Genomic DNA, 20,721 nt, shown 5'->3' on the forward strand with positions numbered 1-20,721 from the left:
CTAAAGACTGCAGGCTAGTTCAGAAAAAAAATAAAAAAATGTGGAAATATTTATAAATCTACTGCTGGTGAGCATATTAAAAAATTACCACTCAGACCACTTCATCTTATTGAAGTGGTCTGGGTGCCAGGTTTAACCCTTTTTTCTATAACCATAGCAGTTTCAGAGAAACTGCTATGTTTATAATAGGGTTAATCCAGCCTCTAGTGGCTGTCTCATTGACAGCCGCTAGAGGTGCTTCCGCGTTTCTCACTGTGATTTTCACAGCGAGAAGACGCCAGCGTCCGTAGGAAAGCATTGTGAATGCTTTCTATGAGACTGGCTGAATGCGCGTGCGCTGGAGAAAGAGGTAGTTTAACCCCTTCCAAACCCCTAGAGCCCGGCGGGAGGGGGACCCTGAGGGTGGGGGCACCCTCAGGGCACTATAGTGCCAGGAAAACGAGTATGTTTTCCTGGCACTATAGTGGTCCTTTAACCCTGCAAGTGAAAACAATGCAGTTTCAGAGAAATGTTTACATTGCAGGGTTATGACTGCTTCTAGTGGCAGTTTTCCAGACTGCACTAGAGGCACTTCCTGGCCTTTCACAGAATTTAACAAAGTGAGGACATCCATGGTCTTGAAAATCCCAATAGAAAGCATTGCTTTCCTATTAAAAAGGCCTAATGCGTGTGCAGCACTCAACACGCATGCATATTAGGTTTCCCCCATCGCCGATGTCTGAGGAGGTGGCGAGTGATTCAGCACCGTACATGTGTGCATTTCGGACCAGTGAAAGAAGAGGATGGAGCGAAGGAGGGTTTAAAAAAAAATTAAATAAAAATACTGGAGTGTAATAGAGCGAGGTTTGAGGAAGTTATCTTCCCCTTAAAAGGGAGAAGATTTCTACATCTGTTGTCAGCGTGCTGTGCATGCTGACGACAGATGCAAAATATGCATAGAATTGACATTGGCAGCCTAGAACGGGTTTCTGGGCTTCCCGTGTCACACGTGCTGGGGTGTCAACGAGCTCCCAGCACACAATTACAAATATCTAAATATGTGCAGTGTTTCAGGTAGAACACTGGACATATGGACTCCTAAGACCATGACCACTTCAAATCACAAAGTGGTCATGGTGGTTGGATTAACCCTTTAATATATTTTAAGGCTATGTATGTACTGTATGTGTGTTTATTTTCACAAATATGTATATTTACATTCATATGTTGTACGTCACATTTGGATTTTGAGTTCTGAAAAAGCTCCTTACAAACTCTGGGACTTCTCACCCCACAGATACATATAAAAAGGTATTAACTTATAGTTTATACAAATAATATAGCAAGTGCTCAGCTAATACTGGCTAATTAGTGAATCATGCAGTTTTTAAGTAAAGGATTCTTAATAAAAAAATTAAAAAAAAAGTACTCCCTCAGGTCCACAAATAAAGCACACCAAAAAGTGTCGCACAAAAAAAGGCTTTTATTCATGTAAAAAAATACATTTGAAATAAAGTGCAAGCATGCAAAATGTAAAACCATATAATAACGCCTAAACCTTAGTATAAAGTATTTTGTAGTCTCCAGCTCTGGCTTAATATACCGGATGAGCACTTTATGTTAAGTTTTATGTGATTATTTATATGGTTTACATTCTGCATGCTTGCACTTTATTTCAAATGTATTTTTGATGATTATATGAATTAAAGCCTTTTTAGTGCAATGATTTTTGGTGTGCTTTGGTGTTTTCCTTTATATTAAACTTATAGTTATTATACTTATAGTTTACCGGTGTGGTTCCAGAATTAATTCAGTTAGCAGTCCCATCAGGTTGGGCTGGTATATTTGGGATACAGGAGTCAGAATCCATGGGGTCCTGTATTGTGGGTTCGCTAGGTGAAATGATCTTCCCAATCTATGTTTTAGCTGTGTTGCATCCCATTTGTGATGACTGCAGCTTAGACATATGGAAAAAAAACTCAACTTTACTTACCAAAATGTTCATTTTCCATAGTCCAGGCAGCAGTTAGGATTGCCCTCCCTTTCTACTATGGATCAAAATACAGCCTTCTATTAGCTTGTCGTTTATTGGGGAGCTCAGGGTGGAGTTGCCATTTAGAGGGCTAGGAAGTGAGGAGACTCTGCATTTTTTTTTAACCTTTTCAGGGCTACCTGTCCTGCAGGGGAGTAAAGGGCACTGTTGGATGTGTGGAAAATAACCATTCCTTTACATCATTAGTTATTAACACTCAGAATGAAGTCAACTGCCTGAAATCCTTGAAAATATTAGAATCAAGTTACCTTCCATCAATTGTACTCATTATTCCATAATCATTGTGTTTTATGGGTCTCCCATGATATGTGTAACTAACAGGGTTATTCAATCAAAGTGTATTTTGAATTTAAGGCCAAAGTAGCAGAGTTTGATGCATAGCCGAGTAAGATAATTTTACCAGTTCAACTATTTTGACCTTAAATGTAATAATTACTTGAATTCTCAATTTAGTGAATTAGACTGATAGTATATTTATGTGTGTTTTAACTTTGTAAGTTAAAAGATCTGTTGCGAATGATGTAGAATTATTAAAAATCTTTATTGAACTTGTATTGAATTATTGCACTAACTCCGTTTTAACCTGATACTGTGACAAATCCTCCATTTTGTCCTCATAACCTGACTTCTCCATTTCAAAACTACATTACATGACAGAATTTCCCAGCACAACTAACACAATAGACAAAGACTGTATTTTCCATAAAGACATGACTACCCAGGAACTGCTGAATTTCCCCTAACTCGCAACATAGTATAAAGACAAGGCCATGAGAACACTGTAGTAATGAAATGTTCTATTCATAAGAGACCTTGCACCTGACCACAAGACCTGACATCACTGACCGTGTAAAATGACGCTCAAGCCCCCCTTTCCACCGAGTAAACCTCATGCTAAGGGAGATGGCGCTTGAGCCCCTTGTCCCCACCCGTGTCCAAAACAATACCACCTCTCGGTGGGTGGACACGAAGCTAACCACTTAGTTTTTGAGCCAATTAATTATACTGATAGGTGGACACTAATCCAGACACTTAACAATTAATCCAATTAATGATGTTTATTCACTGATATCTTGATAATCAATGATGACGCAAAATGCCTCTTAAAAGGGCCTGCGAGCCCGCTCTTGCTTCACTTGCCAATAAATTTCCTCGAAGTTATTTTAACCTGAACTCTGTGTGTCAGACTGAATTACTTCAGCGTATATACGCAATTCAATTCTCTTTAATTTGGACAGGAACATATAGACATTTAAACATTTTTGGTTTACTGAAAAAGTACCATAACACTAATGTCTTGGAGCCAGATACAACAGAACACATTCAGAGGTCTACAAGCAGTGAACTCGCAGGAAGGGCTTCCGTCAGAAATTTTGGGACCTCTTAAACTGTTCAATGTCTTGTGCCCTGGGGCTTGCCCCAGAATCAGCCTACAAGGAAGCAGTGTGTGTAGTGGATGCAGAGTGTGTGTTGTAGATGCTCTCAAGTGTGTAGTACATGCAGAGTGTGTGATGTGTGTTTGTAGTGGATACAGTGTGTGTAAATTTGTTGGGTAAGTTAGAAATGTTTTGTGGGCAAAAAACAAAACAAATTTTTTTACAATTTAGTTTTATTCCTGATTTCCACTTCTTACCTATGGCCATGGAGGGAGGACATTACACTTCCTTGTGGTCCATGAGTATTGTGCAGGCCTCTAGCAGTTTTTATATTGAAGAGGAAAGGCAGTGTTTATATTACTGCCTAGTAACACCTCTAGTGGCAGTCACTAAGATGGCCACTAGAGGTGCTTCCTGTATCAGTGTTCAGTGCCTCCATGCAGAACCGTCCTCAGAGAGATGCATAGATTCCTGAAAGAAAACATTGGATTGACTGATGATCTTAGCCAGGGAGGCGGAGCGAGGGGGTCTCGCCGTGTGTGAAAAAAGGTGAGTTTAAACACTTTCACAATGTTCTGAGAAGGGAGCCAGTGACCTCAGTAGTGGGTTTATCACTATAGTGTCAGGAGTACATTTGTGTTCCTGACACTATAACGTTCCTTTAAAGGGGCACGCCCTGCAGGTTGCTGAAGTTTTTTATGTATGAGGAGCATTTCCTCTTAATTGCAGTTTATAAAAATGCTGATTTTGATTTGAAATCTGCACTTTTAGAATTATCAGAAGCCTCTGACTGGCCATTTTCATGTGCTGGGAAACAGGAAGGGGCTTGCAAAGGTCGCAGACAGCAAATCTGCAGTTATTACAAGCGGTTTTATAAATACCCGTAATGAAAAATGCACCAATAAATTCACACATTTTCATTTGGGGGTATGTCTACTAAATGTAATATATATATATATATATATATATATATATATACACATACACATACATACATACATACATACATACACACACAATATTTTTCCATTTGAATGTTACTTTAACTTAGAAACTTGTATTCTGTGGAGATCACATTAAATCTAACACAAACTATCAGATAAGCTATCTGATACTATCATGTTTTGTATCAGGCTATCAGTTTGCCCACTGACAAATAAATGATCAGTCTATAATTTTAATGGTAGGTTTATTTTAACAGTGAGAGACAGAATAACAACAACAAAAATCCAGAAAAACGCATGTTAAAAAAGTTATAAATCAATTGAAATTATAGACCGATCATTTCTTTGTCAGTGGACAAATGTTCAAAATCCACAGGGGATCAAATACTTTCCCCCCTCGCTGTATATAAACATTCTGCATGAATAAAAACTTAGGGTTGAAATGTAATTGTATCTACTGACTTGCCAAATTAGATAAAATCCCTATCAGTAGGTTACAGTTGATAAAAATGTCCAACACACCAACATTTGGGTACACTAACAGGCTGTAACCATTAAACATGTATTCTACTTTAGCAATTTCAGTGCTTACATTTCTTCAGCATTAGGCAAGATTACACCTGCAGTTTACTAACAGATTTGGTTGAAACTAGAGCTAGACTACTGAAGGTAATTCTCTTAACCTGGCGTTGGGGTGACCTCAGAACTTGCAGTTATCTCCTCCACTGCAGGAGATGCTGTTTCCTGCTCTTCTATCAGAGGTAGCTCCTCTTCCAAAGATGCAGTTTGGATAGACTCTTCTTCAGTAACATCTTCTACAGTCACTGCAACAGCTTCCACTGTTACAGATTCAGCAGCCTCCTCAATGGCCTCAGACACATCATTGGGTTCAGCCTCCAAACCTTTTAAATGATTTGAATAACATTGAGGCAGTGCTGACAAAGAAAACCAGTCATTACACCATCAAATCTGCACATTTCCTGCAGGTGCATAAAAGCACAAATGCAAAATGGTGAGCCCATTCCATATAACCTGAGTAAATGTTGTATGATAGGTCAGGGTTTTAACTCTGCTTTATATGAATGAAAATCGTACTTGTAGGGTTGTGTATTTCAATTCAAACTGTTATATACTATAGAACTTTACAGTAGTTCACCCTGTTAAACAAGAAGGTCGTTGTGGAATACAGTTGCCTATTTAGACTAAAAGCCATTGCCAGTGAAGGTGTTAACGCACCGGCAGGGTTCTAAATTTGTCCTTCCACCCAGTGTAGACCACAAGCATGTACTTTTTCCCCCTAAAACTAAGCTTCAATAAATAGACATTTTTATGCAGATTTGAAGCTGGGGAAAACTATTTATATGCTTATTTATAGTGTTCTTACTGCAAGACTGATAGTTCATGCCTGGTTAATCCCCAAATTTTTACCTGTTGGCAGGAATCTGTTACAGGAAGGTTCTGAATTCACGTCCAGTTTTCTAAAGTTTTAAAACAGGGCCGCTGCTGCACACCATAAAAACACAACCCCATAATTTAAGGACAGTACTATAACACTAGTTAAACAGTAACACGACTGACCCAAGGTGGCTTCTCTATGTGCACATGGACTGCTCTCATGCAATTTGCTAAATAGGATACTGAAGCAGAACTTCTGACTGCCATGCATCAGCCCTGGTGTTTGTTAAATGAAGTCCATGCTGTATAAGGCCGTTAATAAAGGAGATCCTGACCACAGCAAACCTGTTATATTATTACAAAATGTGATGGTTATTACCTATGTGCTACCGTTTTTGCATGAGTGCATTTGTATGCTTGCAACGAACAGCAAAAGGGTGAATGGCAAAGACTAAAGACATGAGGGATGAACATAAAAGCAACAAAGGGGCAAAAAGGGAACAGTATTCTGGTTTTTACCCTTCACACCTGTGTATTTCCTCAATGCACACCCACAATAAGGGTAAAGCCCCCTAGTAATGACAATTAGTAATTGTACAGTTAGTAGCATGCCATTAAGGTGATCACGATATTTGTGTTATTCATGCACTTAGAGAAGATTATTGAACCAATTGACACAAAATCTAAGAAAGCCAAGTGAGCAGTGCTATTTGCTGCCTTGCATCCATTCATTTTATAAACATTTAAATCACATGCCTAGTATAATTAGATTGGGAAACATACTACTCTCATTGCTATACCTAAAGCAGGGCTATTTTATTGTAGATATTCATATGGACATTGTATATATATTAAATCTAGGTTTAAAGCCATCATGTCTGAGCACGGTAAAACTAACGTTGTTTTGCTTTCTTCCCAGATTTCCAATCAGAAACATCTCACTTTGTCCCCATGACCACGTGTCTGGTTAGTTTCTTGCAAATACCCCATTAATAGCTGCATTTGATAAGAGGAGCGAGGCTTATGGCCATACATTTCCATCCCATAAACTAGTTATGTGCAGCATTTCACATACGCTGCACATACAAACACCAAGCATCAGGACCAAGAATGAAGTCGTCATGGTGCTTGGCGACATCCTTTAACGCATAAATGGAAGCGATGTATGCAGAGAGACTGCCAAGGCAAAATCTACATACCAAGCTGCTTCATTAAAGAAGCACTCTAGGTACCATAAGAACTTTATAGCAATTAATTTATGGCGTGAGGAGGTCCTGGACACAGTCTATCTTAAACCCCCAAACGTTGGCAGCCGCCACCTGAATGCTCTGCCTAACAACTTACTTTTTTTTTTTTTTTTTTTTTTGAGGCTTCAATCAGGAAACCTTGAACCGTGAAGCCGCTGATAGCTTAAGAGCGCCAGCCGATGCTCTCAATTCAGAAAATGGAGTGAAAGAAAATGTAGGTATGAGGACTGCAGAGGCTTACCATTCATTGCCTAGCATTGCCTAACAAAGTTGGATGAATAATGGAATGAAAATTCTTCATTATCTCAACAGCATTAGAGGAGCTAAATATGGTAACCAAAAAAAGGCAACCAAAGCTTACTGTCCCCGGAACTACTACAATATGCTGTATCAATGATGATAGATTATACAGGGATGGACAAGGCTATCTATTCCCACTGTACATGTATGTCAATTAGCCCCACCTTGTGCATAATAAATAAGACCTATTAATCTAGATTCGCACATCTACTCAAGCCAGGATACCCTTAAAATCTGTCCTCTGATTAGTGAAATATAAGAGCTCTGAGCCTGCAAATCCCAAAGGGATCTGGACAATATCGGATGCAGCTTCAGTGACCAGACTACATTACACATGGATAGCAAAACTATTGCAAGTTAAGCCTTGCGCACTAATAAAAGCAAGCCAGATACAATTTGTTAGTTACATAATCACATCCAAAATCCACACAGTTATATTTTAAAAGTTATTAGCTCAAAAGATAGTAAAAAAAAAAAAGCCACCTCTAGAAGAAAATACTCAAAACCAAGAGAAATTAAATCTAAGTTGAAATAACGAAGGACAGACAACCAAAACTCAACATTCATAGTGGTCTTTTATTGTATAGGCATAAGCAATCATCCAGTATTTATTTCTATTTCTTTGAAAAGGTTACAATATGGCTTTAAAAGCCACATTTATTGATGGCTCATACCCCAATTTACACAAGGGCCTTAAACAGGTTGAACAAAAAAGATGAATAATCAATAGTAGTTTTAAGGTAGAATGCTAGGCAAAAAATCATCTAGTTAGGCTGCACGGCAAGATGGACTGTCCGTTTTTGCTCGTATAGCTTGAAGTTTTGGAAGATATTTCCTTGGACCTTATTCTGAAAATTATAAGAAGTAAAGTGACAATTAGAGAAAAAAAAGAATGTGTGAGCCCTAAATGATTAATCTTTTGTGAGAGCATACCAGAATAGAAACACAAGACACATTCATACACAGTCACATTACACAAAACACGTAGGACGTTGACTGCTGTGAACAACTTACAGATTGAACTGGATTTTTATATGATATGCAATTATTGGTGACACAGAATCTGTCTAATAGTATTTATTAAGTGTTAGTAAATTATATTATAATACAAACCAGATATGGAGGGTTGCTTCTAAATTCTATAGAAGGAGATTCTTTTTTTTTTTTTTTTTATCTGTCAAACATGTCTGCAAAATGTGTTTACCCCAGCAGAACACAGAAGCTGAATTTACAAACCGTAAGTTGTTCAGAACACAGGTGGTTATTTATATACTGAATAGGCTCTAATTGATAAGGGAAACGCCAAATACAGTCTAGATAACACTAGAATTACACAACATTTTCACTTGTTTTGGTACAAATATATGAGTACACAGCTGTAATGGTATATGGTTTGATTTACAAACAGTGTCACTTTGAATGTACTTTTTTGGGGGATGGAAGATGGTTTACTATATAAATCATAGCCCATTCAGTATATGTATTGTGCAATAAAATAACACAGACATAAAGATTACATAGATTACGTTAATAAGGGACAAAGATACTTACTCTTGCCACCTGAAGAGACAAAAATAATAAATATGAAAAAGCGTCGTCAAACTACTGTTTAATATTTCAAAAAGCTTTAAAAGCACATTAAACTGATAATAGTATAGCAACTAAAAGATAATACGAGCCTACCTAACACAGCTTAGATGTCATCAGGCAGCTGCATATGTTTTGGGAGCTGCCATCATGCCAATTACTGTTGCTGGCAGTTCAAATAAAAAATATATTTGTTTCTACAATTATATATATGCACAAAAACGTGCTCACACACACATGCACAGCCACATGTTTCTCTTAAATGCAGCGTTTCGGTCTCACATTCAGGATTGCATGACTATACTGATTTAAGCCTGTTTTTCTGCATCTGGTAAAGTAAACAAAGTGCTGCTGTTCTTGTTTGGTTTATAAATTATTTATATATAAATTAAGCTCCTCTTTAAATAATGGAAACAAATATAAATATTTATCATTTGCAGTGTTCCACAAAGCTTGTCAATATGGTTTTATGAAACAAGTGGTCTTGGTGACATAAGCATTCAAAGCTGTTGTAATGTGCAATGTTCCTGAGCAAAGTCATGAGGAGAAATGTACCAGGAGTGCATGTGTGCATTATTTGGATACTTGTGTGTAAGCTGACACAATTGCTGTATTTTTACCTTTTGCACTCAGCTCAGGTTCTTCTTTGGACCGGCCAAAGTAGTCATGGCGATCCTGGAAACGAGCACGGTCTCTGTTTAGGGTTCTATAAACCTACAAATAGGAATCAGCAGCAAAAGTAAATCCAACAGGCTTAGATCTTAATATAATATTCATTTTTATGCAAACCCAATACTTAAAAGGCCCACTAAATGTTACTAAAAAGACAACACACCAAAATATATGCTCTTGTCATAAATTGAATATTCCAGGTACAAATAATTTATATAATCCTTATTTTCTATTAAATAACGAGCAATCCAAAATTATGTAAAAAAAAACAACAGAGGACAATTGACCTTTACATTAGGGTGGGCCCTAGTATATCTCATAATCATCTATATCCCAAAATGCCTAGAAAAGTCTAAAATAAAAACAAAAAACTGTATTCACATCTGATCCACTTATGTTAAAATACTTTTTAAAAATGTTTTCAAGACCTGTCCATTATTGTGGACATGAAGTCAAAAGTTTCTATTGTTTGTTGCGTTGCCCTCTAATCAAATCTGGAATGAAAAGTTTAATTTGCTAACTGCCTACAAGCTAAGCTTGATCTCCCCACCCAACCCAACTGATAGTTTTGTTTATTTTGTCCATACACTACCATTGTAATTCAACCCTTTCCAGGTCCACATTTGTCCAGAAATTAGACAAGAAGACAGAAACAATGTAATTCTGTCTTCCCAGCTGCTCTTAAAATACTTATTAGTGTGTATTATGGAAAATAATGCCATTGACGGATTCTGGATATATAATAAACCATGAGACTGTGGGTATATGAATACATTCAGAATCAGCCGACCGCCCACTGGACCCCAGGAAAAAACGATCCACTCCAGCTCTCCCAAAGGCAGAGAAGCTGGGTGGAATAGAATTGCATCAAAACAAATAATACTGTGTTTGTATGTATGTGTGTATCTGTGAAAGTATCTGTCAGTGTATGTGTGTTGTGTGTTTCTGTCTTGGTGTGTGTGTTAGTGTGTATTTAAGTAACAAGCTCCCTCTCCGATCATGTGGGAATGTTGTTTAGGTGACCAGCTCCCCCTCCGATCACGTGGGAATGGTGTTTAGGTGACCAGCTCCCCCACCAATCACGGGGGAATGGTGTTTTACTTTTCTTTCCATGTCGTACTGGCCCACCTCTATGGCGGAGATAATCACGCTTGATGATCTCTGCTAATCCAATGCTTTCACATAGGAAATCACTGAGAAACTATTGCGCATGAGCTGCAAAATGCTACGCCAATCAGCATCAGCTCAGAGATACATTGAATCAATGCATCTCTATAGGGAATGTTCAGCGCCTCCATGCAGAACGTGGAGGCGCTCAATGTAGGTGCTGCATACTGTGCAGCACCGAGATAGGAAGCACTATAGTGGCTGTCTGAGTGACTGCCACTAGAGATATCACTGGGCAGCATTGTAAACACTGCTTTTTCTCTGAAAAGTCCGTGCTTACTTTGAAAAGCCTGCAGCTGTAGTGTTCCTGGTGACTATAGTGTCTCTTTAATAATTGTATTTTTGACGTTGAAAATAAAGATTTGTACGTTTAAAAAAAAAAAAAAAAAAAAAATTTTTACTGGCTCCAAGATTCAGAGCAAATATGTCAAGCCCTGGCTTAATTTAAGTAGAAAAAAAAACTTACGTAAAAAAGACCTCCAGTAAAAGTGACACCAACAAACAAGTAGTAAGGCAGGGCAACTCCAGACGAGCCAGGAACACTAGCAGATGACATTTTGCGGGTGCGAACTATGGGGAGCAAATGGACAAACAGAACAGTCAATTAATCTTCTGACATTCCAGACCATTTATTTTTTTTATCCCTATATTTCAGAAGTCTGCATCATCATTATGCTGTTCAATGTGTGAGACCTAATTTTTCTTATTTAAATTTTCAGCAATGTGAACACAAAATTTTATACATTAATAAAAAAATTAAAAAAAATAGAAAATAAAAAAAGTGAAGTGTTCTGCATGACTTATGTAGTCACTTTTGGTTTTATATAGCCATTTGGAGAATTATATGGAAGGTTATGGACACGAAAATGGGTTAACCGTTCATTTCTGTTAAAACAATCTGAATTATTTTTTTAAATAAATAGTCTAAATATGTGTTGGGCATACAATTTTTACACATTGTGAGTGTGGGAGAACACATGTGATCTCTTCATTTTTCTTTAAAATCAAGCTGTTGAAATCCTCTATACACAAATAATAGCATGATAAATACTTTCTGACATTCAGAATTACAAAGGCAACTGCACATCCCAATTATTAACAAAACAGGATCCATGTATAACAATGGGAAGCAGGGAGATATATTAAAAGATCAATTCCTGCTTAGGATCTTCCATTCGCTCTCCCAAGCATTTTTTGAGAGGTTCAGCTTAATGCTTTTTTGCCAATGATTTAAAGGGACACTCCACTAACCAAATACAGAAAAATAAAATACAATTTTAAACAATCACTGTTTAGTACAGGGCTTGACAAATTTGCTTGGAATCGATGAGCCACCTAAAAGGACACTATAGTCACCAGAACAACTACAGCTTATCGAATTTGTTCTGGTGAGTAGAATCATTACCATCAGGCTTTTTGCTGTAAACACTGTCTTTTCAGAGAAAATGCAGTGTTTACAATACAGCCTACTGATAACTTCACTGGCCACTCCTCAGATAGCTGTGAGAGATACTTTCTGGGTCATGGCGGCTTAAAATACATTCAAACAATCAGTGTCTCCTCCCTCTGCATGCAGACACTGAACTTTCCTCATAGAGATTCATTGATTCAAGTCATCTCTAAGAGGAGATGCTGATTGGCCAGGGCTGTGTTTGAATCATGCTGGCTATGTCCCTGATCTCCCTCTTTGTCAGTCTCAGCCAATCCTATGGGGAAGCATTGTTATTGGATCAGCCCACCACTTCTGATGATGTCAGCAGACTGCTTGTTTTTTTTTTTTTTTTTAGGCAAACAGCATGCAGAGTTACAGCTTCTGGCTTGAATACAGTAAGATTTTTACTATATTTATGGAGGCATGAGGGGCCAAGGGAGGTTATATGGTGGTTTTAACACTATAGGGTCAGGAATACATGTTTGTGTTCCTGACCCTACAGTGATCCTTTAAAAAAGTTAGGAGCCAGCTATTTTTAAATAACAAAGCTTAATTTTAAGTGACAAAAATAAAATTCTTAAAGGGACACTATATTCACCAGAACCACTACAGCTTAGTGTAGTGGTTCAGGTGTCTATAGCCGGTCCTTACAGGCTTTTTAGTGTAAACAGTGCCTTTTCAGGGAAGTCTTTGCAAGGTAAATGCTCTGAGCAATTGCCTGCCTCTTGACCTCTTGAGTTTACCTCCACTGAGCTAAGCAACCAGGAAGTAAGAGTTTGAAAGCCAAGGGGTGTAACAAGGTTAATTTATAAAAGTGCCAGTTTCTATTAAAATCAGCACATTTTGCAAAATGAAAAAGATGACACACTCTTCCCACATAAAAGGGGTTTTGAGTGTTGCTTTAAGCCTTGAATTTCATAGCTTAGTTCAGGAGAGCCTGCTTAGTATAGGTAAAAGATTAAACAGTTCTTAAACACACACTGTAGTGGTTATGGTGCTTGGAGGGTTCCTTTTTATTTAATGTTTCTTTATTCAATAAAGATTTTCCACATACAAATACGTTAGAATACCGTAACAATGTCTACTAACTAAGAGAAAATAGGAAATATATATCCTTTAACAAAATACACATGTATACGTAATTATGTAATAAGACACACATAAACCAACAGAAGACCTATTGATCCTAACTGTAAAACCTACACTCTATGCCCCTCAGCTACAATTATTTGTTAATTTCAATCAAATAAAATGTATTAAATATTTACAACTTTAAGACTCAGAATTACTACATAACCAGTCCTGGTATTTATTCTCTTTGAATTTATTCCATGCCTCCCATCTTGTATTATGTTCCCTGATTCTCCCCTTATTCTGAAAAATAATCTGTTCGAGTGATTGGATTTCGTCAACTAACTCAATCCATTCTTTGAATGGGGGTGGGTGCCTCCAGTATCTTGGAATCAATAATTTTCAATTTGTGGTGGCCATCTTGCAGGACATTCTGGGGAATTTATTAAATTAACTGATTTATGTTTATTTTTCAAGAATATTGCATTGATGAAATGGAAAATGAAAAGAAGAGGATCTTGCCTTTAATTACATTTTCAAAGTAAAATATGTTTGTATATTTCATGATTACTCAATTCCATAGCTGAAATTGCGTCTTATGACCAGAACATTAAAATGCGGGGCAACTCTAAGCAACAAAACTACTACAGATCAGTTTGGTGGTTATGATGCAAATAAACTAACCTGATACCACATATTTCACTAAATTACTCGGGAGCAGTTTGAAAGAAGATCAGGCTCTTCCCAGAACTCATAGCCCCCTCCTGTCCAGCTGTAAAGTCAATCTAGGATTTACAAGTCAATTCAAGTCAACAATTGGCTGAGAGTACTGGGATCAGCTTAACATTCTAGGTAACACTGTAAAACAAGTGCTCATGTGGGTAAGTTGCAAAAAACTATGCAAACGTGGTATCCAGCTAAAATTCTCAAAATAAATTTACTATTTCTGGTTATATATGTGTGTTATATATATGTAAAAATTATCAAAGAAAATCTCAAAAAGCTTGTACCTCTATGGTTCTTGACGATTTAAAAAAAAATATTATTTTTATTTTATTTTTAGAAAATTTGAATTGCAAATCCACGTCATAGTCAGATTCAGGGAGTTCATTTAGGTGCATCACACATTTAAAGGAAAACTCCAGTGCCAGGAAAACAATCTGTTTTCCTGGCACTGCAGGTACCCTCTCCCTCCCACCTCCCATCCCAGGTAGCTGAAGGGGTGAAAACCCCTTCAGGTCACTTACCTGAGACCCCGCCGATGTCCCTCTGCGGTGGTTTCGGGTCGGCGTCGCTCCTCCCAGTAATCACGTCAGCCGGTGGGCGAGACTGATCCCACCCGCCGACTGAGGAAACCTAATGCGCATTAGGTATCCCCATAGGAAAGCATTGAAAAAGATTTTCAATGCTTTCCTATGGGGAATTGAGCGACGCTGGAGGTCCTCACACAGCGTGAGGACGTCCAGGGACGCTCTAGCAAAGAAAATCTTTGCTATGAATCAGGAAGTGCCCTCTAGTGGCTGTCTAGTAGACAGCCACTAGAGGTGGAGTTAACCCTGCAATGTAATTATTGCAGTTTATAAAAAACTGCAATAATTACAGTTGCAGGGTTAAGAGTAGTGGGAGATGGCACCCAGACCACTCCAATGGGCAGAAGTGGTCTGGGTGCCTGGAGTGTCCCTTTAAGTGACAAGAAGCCATGCAGTAGTGCTCTATGTAAAAAGGTAAGAGGGGAACAAAAAAAATAAAAAACATTTTGAACAGTCTTACAGGTGTGGTTCTTACAGGGTGGGTGTCTTACAGGTTTAAAATCTGTTGATGTACAATGGGAGTCATGGTAGGATATAGACACCTAGAGTAGAGCTGCTATGGCTTGGAAATAATTTTATTTTTGGGTCTGGGATAGCCTTACAGCCAATGTCAGACAACAGTTTTCAGTGTAGCTCTACATCCATTTTAAGATCTAGAAACACCTGGCCTCACATATCATTCGAACATGTAATCTGTGTGTATTTTAGCAGAATATATATAGCAACAACAACAGTCTACATTAATGGGCAGTTTGCTTTTTTAGACTTGGAGAGTTTTTTTTTTTCGTTTTGTATTGCTGAACTAATAAACAGACTTCTGAACAACGCAAGCAATGGCTACTTTATTTATTCATATCTTGGTTTAAATGCTCCTCTTTAAGTTTCTGCCCATTCATCTGATGACATCCTAAACATTATCATGTCATTCCAAGTCACTATACATCTAATCAACTTAAACACACACTATGGTGTGCCTGCACCTGAATCTAGTTAAAGCATTCCCGCAAGCTGTGTGATGAAGTGTGAATTAAATTAACTCGAGAGCTCTATTAATGTACTCCAGTGCCCTGCAGACAACAAACAAGTAGCAGTTTCCCACTGTCTACACCCTTTCTTAGTAGAAAATATAGTTTAATTAGCCAGGGTAGATAAAAATCAATGGATTTTCTGATATATATATATATATATATATTTCTTTTAATAAAGTGGTTTTTTTTGTTTTGTTTTTTAAAAATTCGTTTTATATAGGTGCTTTTTTTGTGAAGATTTAGTTTAAATAAAGTTCTTTTAAAAAAAATAAACATTTTCAAAAGTGTTTTTTTTTTTTTTAAAACAAAAGTGCTTTTGGAGGACAAGTCCATCCAAAGATAGTTTTCGATTTAAAAAAACATTAGCTACGTGGAATGAGGCTGTATATAATCTTTACATTATTGATAAATTAATTTAATGAATCCAAGTTAAGCCTGTGTCTGCAGAGACAACATGCACATTTTCTCAGCAAAAATGTTATAAAACATACAAAGTTCGGGGGCGGGGTCTGACCTTTGAGCCTTTCAGACGTGTGCAGCACGAGCTGCCGCTCTTCCTACTCCTATACTCACCTGACTGCCCAGATGCACTTCAACCCGCCCCTCCCTCCGGACCAGTGGGGGTTATCCCGGTCCCCATTGGATCCCCATTGGATGTTTTAGTAGCACTCACTCCTTGTTGTTGCAAGCACGACGCTCTGCAACACAAGATGGCGGATGCACTCCCTCTGAGCACACAGGAGCTGAGCCTCTCCAAAAAAGCTCTCCACAGCTCTACTGCTCAGTGCCTGCTACGATTGGAAGAAATATTCCAGCGATTCTCGACACAACTACACAGACGTGAGCGGGAAGCTCGGAACGAGTCTCAGGAAGGAGCCAAGAGACACGAGACCCGGAAGGCGGGAAAGTCCCGTCCAAGCACTAAGCAGCCATCTACTCGACCATTCCCGTCAGTATAACCCGAGACTCGGCAGAAGTCTTACAACGCGATTTTGGGTGCAGAAGAGTCACCGTCGTAGGCATCAAACTACCACCACAGCTGTCAACTACCCCCAGGAGGGGAAGATCATGGAAAGCGAAATCCACATAGCCTGAGGAATGGTGAAGCTGGGTTTGGGACTAGAGGAGAATACACCTTCGACATCAGTATGCGGCCAGTACTAAGCAGGACTTCCCCCGATAGTGCCATGGTTTTGCCACTTATGGGAGTCGGATGAACCCAGCATTTCGCCAACCATTCGAGATATAGGCCCCTCTTAAAATGGCGAACTGCACCTTCTCTGCACTCTTCATTTTTATTTTTATTTTACATTTCTACCTAATCTTACCTAGTTTCACTTTGTCTGGCACAACATTATAACACTTAGCCTAGTCCCAGTGGTTCACTCACTTGCATTTACATGCTAAAACAATGGTTAAATTTGTCTAGTCCCAGCAATATGCCCAGTGGTCATATCTAATACATATTTGCCTCTGATTAGCCTGTTATTACTTTTTTTTTTTTTTTTTTTTTTTTTTTTTTTAAAGGTGCTTTTATTTTAAGGCCATGCTTCTGTAATACTCTGATATTATTGAGCCTGCTTTTGCTGTTGTGGTATCACAAGCTCCATTGTTATCTTATGCACAGCAAAAACAAAGTTTAGAAAAAAAGGCCTTCATTCTGCAAATGATGTATGTACACATAATTAACTTTTTTGTTTTTTCAGGACTACAAGTTCTTTTCTAGCATTGTCCACCCACCACCCTTTTATTTTTAAAATAAAAGCAATTACTGACATCTTCCACAATCTCCTCCAATCCAAAGCTTGTCACAGAGAAGCATCGGATTTGAGATACACACGTTTGGCCAAATGAGCAGCATTTTATTGACTTTGTTCTTGAGGAGAAAGTGCCTCTTGTTGCTGTCAGGAAGAACGCCACTAGAAGTTGAGAGATCTATTCCCACTGGAATTTACAATCTTCTAGATACTTACTGTATTATGTGTATACAACGCCCCCTATTTTTTGAGCCCAAAACTAAGAAATACATATTTTAAACCTCTATAGCACTGAAATCTAGTTTGGCTGATCAGGATGCCCCACCGGTCCCAGTCCTCCTCACACTGGGGTAGGCCGCTCCCCAAAGTCAGTGATTCTCTGGACCGCCGCCCTCCTGTTGGCGGCAACAATGCCCTCTGCCCACGGAAGCCATGCTGTGGGGAATTACCCCGGTGGACCTTTCGTTCAGGTACATAGAAGCAGGTGTGAGACTCTGTGCTGAACGTGGCATTTGCCTGCTCTTCCACTTCCGAGGTACCCTACAGAGGATGTCCGGGCAGGCCTCATCCTATCTGTAGTCTGGAGCCAGGAGGTCTTGACGTGGCCCAGAGTGATGTTAGGAAGCATGCAGTTGCGCAAGATCTCCCAGATTCTTGCACACACCTTATTAGCCACTTTCTCAAGCACATATCTAATTAAGCTGTCAGGCTCCACGCACAAGTGTTTTGTTTTTTGTTTTTAATCCGTGCAGAGACAATCCGTGTATAAGACAACCCCTAATTTTAGTTAAAAATATATTTTTTAAAACATTAGTTTTATACATGGAAAAATACGGTACATTTCTTACTAATCTAATGCTTGTTGACTGATTTACACAAATAATCTAAGGTGGTACCTCATATTGCTACATTCAATTCTAAATGACTACTCAGGAGTTAATTTTGCATATGTTTTAATATATATTTCGTGAATTTGTATGATGGTCTTCATTATTTTACATTTTTATGTTGTAAGGGTTAACTTTTCCTATGTGCAGCCAACCTGTGTTTTAGGGTGGGTATGTTTTTTGATAGTTATTTATGAAAAGTTTTATTAGGATCTCTCTTACTTACGAGTAAGCTCAGTTTATTCTGGACGAAACGAGTCAGATGTTTTCACCATTTTTTATTTTTTTTTTACCATAGCTACAGTGTGCCTGGACTGTGTTATATATGTTTCCACATCTCAATAATATTCCAATAAAGATAAAGTTTACTGGTTTTATCCATTTTATACACGCTAGAGAGACAATGCATCTATCCTTCAGAAACTTGCCACATTGTGTGCAGACATCCAGCTGTAACTCCAGAAACTGAAGGAAAGATGCATGCCCACTCTTTAAATCCAGAAGTCACAACAGCCATCATAGCCCAGGCTGTATCTGATCTCCATTTCCTACCATGTGACCTTCAGATAGCACTTTCCTTGCTCATAAATCCCCTTTAGTGACGTTTGTGCTGATAATGAGGCAAACACACAGGTAATGGAAACAGTATCCAGGACATCCATTATTCTAGTGGTTTACAACAGAGAAATGCTGTTTAATGCTTGGGGGAGGGTAACTGCAGAACCTTCTGGCATATTCTGGCAAATTGAGAAAGTTTAAACAAAACCAGTTTATTAACTGTAAAAGTAGTCCGATTCATCCTCTCACTGGAAACATTTAGAAGACATACAATGCTGCATCAATGTTTTATGCACTGTAGAATGAATAATATATACATTTCTAGTGTTGTGTCAGGATACATTTTAAATCCCTGTCCTAATAATTTGAAGGTCTAACCCTCACTAAGCCTTTAGCAATCCTCAACATAAAGGAAGCTGCCAAACTTCTTATATAATATCTACCCATTTGCCCTAAAGCACAGAAATACATCAGATTTCTAAGAAGGGGGAAACAACAGAAGGCAGTAGCAATATTTAATTATTGCTGGTAAATCAATAAACCCTGTTAGTCCTTAAAAAAACATATATATGACCTTCAAGCTGTGCTTTTCATACAATACCTGGGAGCAGACCCAGTTAGTTCAGGTTAGTTAAACCCATGTATATTATAGATGACATATAAATGTATAGCTGACAGTTTATACAGCACTAATATCACAGTAACTGTCAATATGTATGCAGGATGCACAGTGTGTGCTCATTACAGATAGGGCAGCAATCTGCATTAAGTCTTATCTGTAAAGGAAATCACTGGGGTTTACTGTGTATGTCCTGACATCCCCAGCTATTTAATAGCACTGCAGGATTTAATTATAATATATCAGTGTGTCAGTATGTACAGCTATCAATGTAGGCCAGTTACATTAAGGTCACTAAAGCCATGTGTTGCCCTGAGCAGTCACTATAATGAGGATAATAACATTGCAACACAGGGCAGCACACGCCTATTTCATCAGGAAATAAAGAGAAACGTGCACTTTATATAATCCCCAGGCATCAGGCCAGAGAAAGAAAGCAAAATATCCAATACTTTATAACCTGATTACTGGGATTACCTGCAGCTTTAACGACAAAAAGCAACAGCCACTGTCTTACCAACCGACAATATATGAAAATATACACACACACTATATATAAATATACACACTATAATAAAATATACACATTATATAAATATACACACAATATATACACTATATATATATATATATATATATATATATATATATATATATATAAATACACACACACACACTATATATAAATATATTTGCATACAGATATACACATACTATATATTGATATACATGCGCACTATACACACACACATTATATAACCTCTCTCTCTCTCTCACACAGTGGTGATGGTCATGGTCAGTTCCCGCAGTCAGTCAGTCAGTCAGTCAGTCAGTCGGTCGGTCGGTCACACGGTGTGCCGGTGTTATAGCTCACCATTTCGGAGCAGAGCTGCGGTGCCCCGGCTGCCGGTGGCCAGGGGTGCCAGTCTCTGCCAGGCTGCCCGGTACAGGTGCATGGTGTGCGAGCTCACGGTGCGGACTGTGTGAGGAGAGCGGAGCAGAGCACGAGCTGGCTGACAGCACAGGCTCTGACGTCACTAGTGAGCAGGAGAAATGGGACTACACTTCGACCTCCTCCTCCCACTGTATAGGGGGGGGGGGGGCTGTATTATACCATATTAGGTAACAAGGTAAAGAGTTACTGAGCATTGTATTATACTGTATATAGCAGGCACATCGTGTGTCATATCATATAATATATATAATGTACAGCTTATATAATATAATAATGGATATTATCACAGCACTGGGTTTATTATAGAGCAACCTGCAGCATGTCCTCCTTATGTCCCTGACTGATCATTACCTATTCATTACTAGGCAGCCCTTAGCAATGAAC

The 20,721-nt window shown here is 38.4% G+C and overlaps 1 protein-coding gene across 1 annotated transcript in view; it reads right to left on the bottom strand.

The window, feature by feature from the left end:
* MGARP (mitochondria localized glutamic acid rich protein) overlaps nt 1-20,447 on the bottom strand; it is a 43,922-nt gene extending 23,475 nt beyond the window's left edge. The window contains exons 1-4 of the mRNA XM_063458441.1: nt 20,257-20,447; nt 11,187-11,290; nt 9,502-9,595; nt 5,036-5,254 (exon numbers count right to left, since the gene is read on the bottom strand). Of these exons, the coding sequence (XP_063314511.1) occupies nt 5,036-5,254; nt 9,502-9,595; nt 11,187-11,290; nt 20,257-20,338 (499 nt within the window). The 5' untranslated portion in view covers nt 20,339-20,447. The remainder of the gene's footprint in view (nt 1-5,035; nt 5,255-9,501; nt 9,596-11,186; nt 11,291-20,256) is intronic.
* Between the last annotated feature and the right edge of the window lie 274 nt (nt 20,448-20,721).

The sequence above is a fragment of the Pelobates fuscus genome, chromosome 6, assembly GCF_036172605.1.
Source record: "Pelobates fuscus isolate aPelFus1 chromosome 6, aPelFus1.pri, whole genome shotgun sequence".
NCBI lineage: Eukaryota > Metazoa > Chordata > Amphibia > Anura > Pelobatidae > Pelobates > Pelobates fuscus.